We start from the raw sequence: 6325 nt of genomic DNA, 5'->3' as shown, positions 1-6325 counted from the left end.
GCCAAACCACAATCAGCAATATATTTGATATTTCCCCCAAAAAAAAAAATCAATAATAGCATTATAACAACCTATCATGAAAACTGACTCTTTAGATCACATCTTTTTATCATTTACTCTTTCTCTTTATCATTCCATCCACATTGCCTTTCTTCCCTTTTGCCAAGACCATCCACTTGCACCACTCTCTCTTCCTTTGTATCTCTCTATAGGTAAAACACTTAATTCTTTGTCCCTAACGGCTAAGGCATTCATATGCTTCTCCCACACAGGTTGCTCCATCTCGGGACCAGAGGGATGCAATCTCTTCATCTACCACCTGCCACAGGAGTTCGGTGATGCTGAGCTGATGCAGATGTTCATTCCCTTTGGAAATGTTATCTCCTCCAAGGTGTTCATTGACAGAGCCACCAACCAAAGCAAGTGTTTCGGTAAGTGGGCTCATGCAAGGTGTTGTTATTACCTCATTTATGGAATTTTATGTTGTTGATTTTACATTTCTGGCAGTTATATTTAACTCGTCAAATGCAAAATTTGAATATTTCTCATTAGATTAGATTACAGTGTCATTAGCATGACAAAAAGGAAAAAGAAGTTTGAAATTTACTAAAATACATAATTAAAATAAAAAACACTTTGAATGACATATCAAAATAGTTTTCTGATAAGATTGATGACCTTATACAGAAGTAATTAATTCTGTAGTCAGTACTGGCTATAAAGATACTGAGTAGGAGGAAGTACTCATTATTTTTTGTTAATTTGTTTTTTTTTATGATTTTGTACAGGTAAACAGATAAATTTAATTTAGCTTAGATTTTTTTTTTCCATATATATTATTTAAAGAACCCAAAATAGATTGGAGGGTCTTTAAATGGTGTAACTTTTTTTCATAGTCAACTTCTTCCTTCCTCCAGGTTTCGTAAGCTTTGACAACCCTGCCTCAGCTCAGGCTGCAATCCAGGCGATGAATGGCTTCCAGATTGGCATGAAGCGTCTAAAGGTTCAGCTCAAGCGACCCAAGGATGCCAATAGACCCTACTAACGGCCGCACTCAGTAGGGGAGACCAGGTGAGCGATGAGAGACACTTTTCTCTATCTGGAGGTATTTTAATTTTCTGCAGTTAGGAATAAGATAGGTTTGTAATGTGTGTAGTATTTTTACGGCGGCTCAGACATGAACCTACCGTTAAAAGAAGAAGACAGTGTAACTATGCATATCTATGTAGTAAAATATATAAAAATATAGAAGCAGATATAAATTTTTCTGGTTTTGTATACTTTGATTACATAAAATGTGTTACCTGATGCTTTTTACATTAGAAAAAGCAAAAAATCCTGCTCATCAAAACTAAAAAAATCTTATTACTGGTAATACATTAAGCATTAAGCTTTATTTCACTTTAGAATTAAAGTAAAATGAATGCTCAGGGCATCTTTATCACAAAGAAGACAAAGGGAATATATTCTATAATGAAGTATTTTCACTACTTTCCTTCTTTCCAGGGGTATCCAACGGTGAATTGGTTCTTGAAGAAGATGGCTCCGTGTTTATCATAGCTTGAATATGACATTTATATCAAGTATTAGGAATCCAAAGCTTAGGCGATAAGAAGAAAAAAAAAAAAAAGAAAAAAAAAGCGAAGAAAAATACTAGAAAAAATTTAACTTCCTCTGCAAGATGAACATTATTCCCATATTTCTATACAACAAGTGCTACATATACGAGTCCAGAGAGCTTGAGTTGCTACACTAGCGTCAGAAGGCCTCATTGGTGGCAAAAGTGAGACAGTCCCTGAAGAACAGGCTGTCACAATATTTAATGCTTAAAGTGGTATAGTAAGTCCACTGTTGAGGCCTGGGCTGCTGTGTACACAAACTGTATATACGTTGTACCTAGCTGTGGCACGGTACCAAAAAGGACTGGGGCTGTATGTCCCTCTCCACTCACATGTTGATAGCCATGTTATTACTGAGAGTATGGAAACAATATTTTTAATATTAATAAGCCTTCTGTTAAAGTTATATTACGTATCATAATATTTCAACTATATCATATTGTTAAGAATAGTAGTATACTTAAGACACGCTCTATCAGCTGTACGCCATTTTGTGCGAGTTGGCCGGGTGATTTGGATCTCCCAGCACAGGATGTGTCCTAACCCGCCCCGCTGACGGGTTGCTCCTTCAGGGTACTAAGTGTTGCGTGTCTCGTGTCTGTTGCCTCACGCCCTGCGCTGTGCCCGGGCACCCACGCAGCCACCACTCCCTGGCTGTCGTCTGTCATGGCTCGGTATTCGCCCATGTTTTTACCTGGTAGTCTGTGGGCGTGCTGTCCACAAGTGCTTAGCTCGAAACTGGGCCTCCATAGCAGTGACGCCGTGTGCACTGGTGCTCCTCACGCCATCTTGTGTGTGCCGTGTGGCCGGGCGGGGTTCTAGGACCCCACCAGACCAGGGCGTTGAGGTCTCTTCCAGCTCCAGAGTTGGACAACCAAAGTGATGGCCTCAAAGGGTTCAGAGGCCCCTAGTCTAGTGTCAAACTAGAGGATTAGCTTCTCTATACCTGTAGATGCCTATAGATAAATAGTTTAAAGCGCTAGATAGCTTTCAAGTATAGAGGAAGTCTCATAAAGACACATTGTATATAAGCTGAAGGTAAAATTTATAGGACTATTGACCCTGCATTTGATCATGTGTACAGTGGATAGCATATTCACTAGACTAAGGGTACTAACGCTTATCTCCAGTCAATTTTATATCATGATATATTTTTAAATCATTTGTATCCAATGGTTTAATAAGATTTGTGCATTTCTTTGTGGCTTAGATTTTTAGACATCTGTATGTTTGTCAGATCAAAGTGGCATTATTTTCTAGTCAAGGTGTACTTGTTATTTTTTTAAAAGATTACAGTTTGCAGCGATCTTTCATCTATGATCTCAGACATTCCATCTAGTCATTATTATTGTTTTACCTGCAGTCTTGGGTATTGATTACTTCTCTTCTCTTATAATACTATATGTCATACATACACATAACTTTTGAACCATTGACAGAAATGTGCCAAGAGAGTTCAAGATGATTTCTCCATTACCTGGTCTATTTTATTCATTTCATATATTTACATGTTATACACCCTCGTGGTTTAGGAGTAAGAATTACTAATTTCTGAAAAAAAAAAAATGAAGCTGTTTCTCTGACATAGCATATCTAGTCCAATATGTACATACGCACCACTGTCAGGCTAAATTATATTATGGTTGCTTTGTGGAGGAGACTGCCTGCATCCTGTTTGTATCATGACACTCCTTGCGACTGTGGAGGAGACTTAGATCATCCCATGAATGCACGGAGGAGACTGCTTGCATCATGAACATAACAAGACTGCCTCCCTTGCTCTTGGGAGGAGACCTAGTAGCATTTGGAATGTTCCATGACTGCCTCCAGAAGAAATTATTTCCCTAGTCATCTTCCACTTGGACTTCAACTGTCAATTTAGACTTGACCTCAGACAGTAGTTGCTGATTGGACTTATTAGAGTCAGCTGTGCTGTAATTAAGTAATTAAGCTTTAACTGCCAGTTGAGATCTGAATATAGTTAGAATTATGTTACAAGCTGGATTATGACAGTAAATTGACTAGTATAATTAGATGTAAATACAAATTATGTTGATCAACTGGTTTCCATTACTAAATTGGCATGGAGTACATAGTCATTTAGTGTTCATTACCTGAGCTGTGACCATAGAGAAGACTGGTAGGTAGACTAGGTATGTGAACTGGACCAGGTATGCTTGTTATTGATAGTTGTTAATGTTATTGACAAACAGAAAAGTGAATATGAATGGTGAAAGACAACTTTAAAAATAATGATAGCATCATTTTAAGGAAGACACCTTATGAATGACAATACATGAGTAATTATACATTATAGGGTATATCTGATCTTAGCCGACTGATAGTGTTTGAACGGTTTAGGTCTCCTCCTCAAAGAAGGCCAAATGTAATGGCCTGCGCCACTGTAATATTACATAGGCCCTATTGCCTTGCTCTTGCTGGCATCTTGTTTTAAGAGTGATCAGGCTTTGTATGTCAGGCTTGCACTTGATATCTCATTGATTTTTATTGGAAGTTTAATCCTCTATATTGCAAACAAGATGGCAGTATTTGAGTACAACAGGGATATTATTAAGGAATGTAAGGAGATAGCCACACCAAAGAAATAAGAGAAAAATACTTAAAGAATAGTTTTAGTACATCACATTTAGGAACTGCGTAGCATATAATTTATTATTATTTATTTATTGCTTATAATTTATTAATACAATTGCCTACAGGAGAGTGTAATCTGTAATGGTTAGTATACAAGGCGATATCAAATCTAGTTGTTTTGGGACCAATTTAAGTGTCTTTTGGTCAATTCGTGTATCATGGTGTCGTTCAGTGACGTGTTGTATTCGTTTGAAACTTCCAACCCATTTTTGAGGTATGTTTTTGAAGCCCTTGGACTACCATAAGATACACTCTCTAGTGAATTGCTAATACTTAGCCCCTATAAATTTTAAGGATATTGGTAAATGCCCGCATATTATAAAGTATTCATTTTCGTATTAATGGAGGAAATCAGGAGGCCCACACCTGCTACTATAAGTTAATATTTTCAGCAAAATATTGAATATGTTGAAGAGAGACTATATGGTCAATTTTGGACAAGTATCTCACAGACTCAGGAGTGGAGAGTACCTATTATGTCACTTGGTTAATTTGAGAGTGTGGATCCACATCCACTGGAGTGGTATAAAGTGTTTCCAGTGAAGACGGCTGGTGACCTTTGGTGATGACTGCCTTTGGTGATTTGTGTAACTAGTGGTTAGCAGGGCCCCAGCATATCAGTGTTGCGCCCCCTTTGGCCTCGCCTGGTCATTGACCCTGGTCCTGGCGGAACTGGCTGCCTGCACGGTCTCTCGTCTTGCGCCTTGCCTTCACTGACCCCACCCCGTGCCAGGAGCCGGCAGGCCCCTTTCTGCCGCCCACATCACCCCCGGTCACTGACTCCCTTTCGCCCAGTGTCAATGAAACTGCCGACCAGTCCCTGTCACCCTTGTCCATTAGAAGGGCCTAATTCTAGGAGATGATGATGGTTGTGTCAGGAAAGGTGTACTGCTCGACAGTGTTTACATGGAAGGGTTGAACAGACGGGGGTGGAGGCGAGGCTGGACCTGGCGCGCCGCTCGTGTTTAACACAGCGCCTGCCCCTGGCCTCCTCCGTGCTCTCACCTCACCACCACAGTCACGGGACTCACCCCAACAGGGGACGCCGGTCCTGTTAAGCTATATGGTTGTAAATCAAGTTGGCAAGCTCTGTAAGCTTTTATATTGTAATTTTCTAGACCCCAGATTCTTCTCCTTCCAAGAGAATTTAATAGCATGGTAAAAAGTAGTTAACCATTTGAAGTAGTTTGATAGGAGCATAATTTATATCTGATTTGCCATAGTTAAGAGTAGGTGGCTTGACCCAGGCAAAGGCGCCAAGGGATAGCCGGTATCCTTAATTATTCACAATCTCATCATGAGTCACTTGCGTGAATCAACCTCGTGAGTCAGTTGAGGTGGAGGAGCTTGAAACCTGCCACCAGCTGCGCTCCACTGTCGCCAAATCCATAGCCAGGAGTCGCTGGCACAAACGGCCTGGGCAAGTTTTCCATCAAGTAATATTCTACCAGATCAGCTAGGACAGGGTCTCTGTGGTACACACTCCAGTTGAGCCATGGCATTTTGCCCTGCATATGCCAGCTATGTGTATAAATTTCTAAACAAGACTAGTAAAAATTTTTATAAAAAAGTTAATGTGTATGTGTGACCTCATGAAATAAGACAGTATAGTCATGATGGCTTTAAATATGCCTTGGTGTGACAATGACTTAAATGTAGATTTATAAATTTTGCAGATTGTCCTGTACAGTTTTGACATGTATGGAAACAAGAAACAATAAATGTGAAAAATTTATGTGTATGTGTTGTGTTTTATTGTATATATGATATTATATATTATATATGTAGTATGTATGTATGTTATGATATGATATATATATTATGATGTATATAGATCATATATATATATATGTAATATTAATGTATGTATATGTATTATATATATAATATGATAGTATATGTATATGTAGTAATGTATTATTTTTATATATATAATATATATATATATATATATATATATATATATATATATAATATATATATATAGATGTATATATTATATAATTATATATAATATAAAGTAGATTATATATATAATATATATAGATATA

General features: G+C 38.1%; 1 protein-coding gene across 13 annotated transcripts in view; it reads left to right on the top strand.

Annotated features, from left to right (window-relative positions):
* LOC119583548 (CUGBP Elav-like family member 4) overlaps positions 1 to 1630 on the top strand; it is a 92375-nt gene extending 90745 nt beyond the window's left edge. For all 13 annotated transcript variants that reach the window (XM_037932083.1, XM_037932084.1, XM_037932085.1 and 10 more), the window contains 3 exons: positions 273 to 431; positions 918 to 1071; positions 1507 to 1630. In XM_037932083.1, coding sequence (XP_037788011.1) covers positions 273 to 431; positions 918 to 1045 — 287 coding nt within the window. In that variant the 3' untranslated portion in view covers positions 1046 to 1071; positions 1507 to 1630. The remainder of the gene's footprint in view (positions 1 to 272; positions 432 to 917; positions 1072 to 1506) is intronic.
* Positions 1631 to 6325: the final 4695 nt, after the last annotated feature.

Source organism: Penaeus monodon, chromosome 17 (genome assembly GCF_015228065.2).
Source record: "Penaeus monodon isolate SGIC_2016 chromosome 17, NSTDA_Pmon_1, whole genome shotgun sequence".
NCBI lineage: Eukaryota > Metazoa > Arthropoda > Malacostraca > Decapoda > Penaeidae > Penaeus > Penaeus monodon.
The sequence above is the reverse complement of the archived record's forward strand: the minus strand, read 5'-3'. Positions and strand labels throughout refer to the sequence as shown.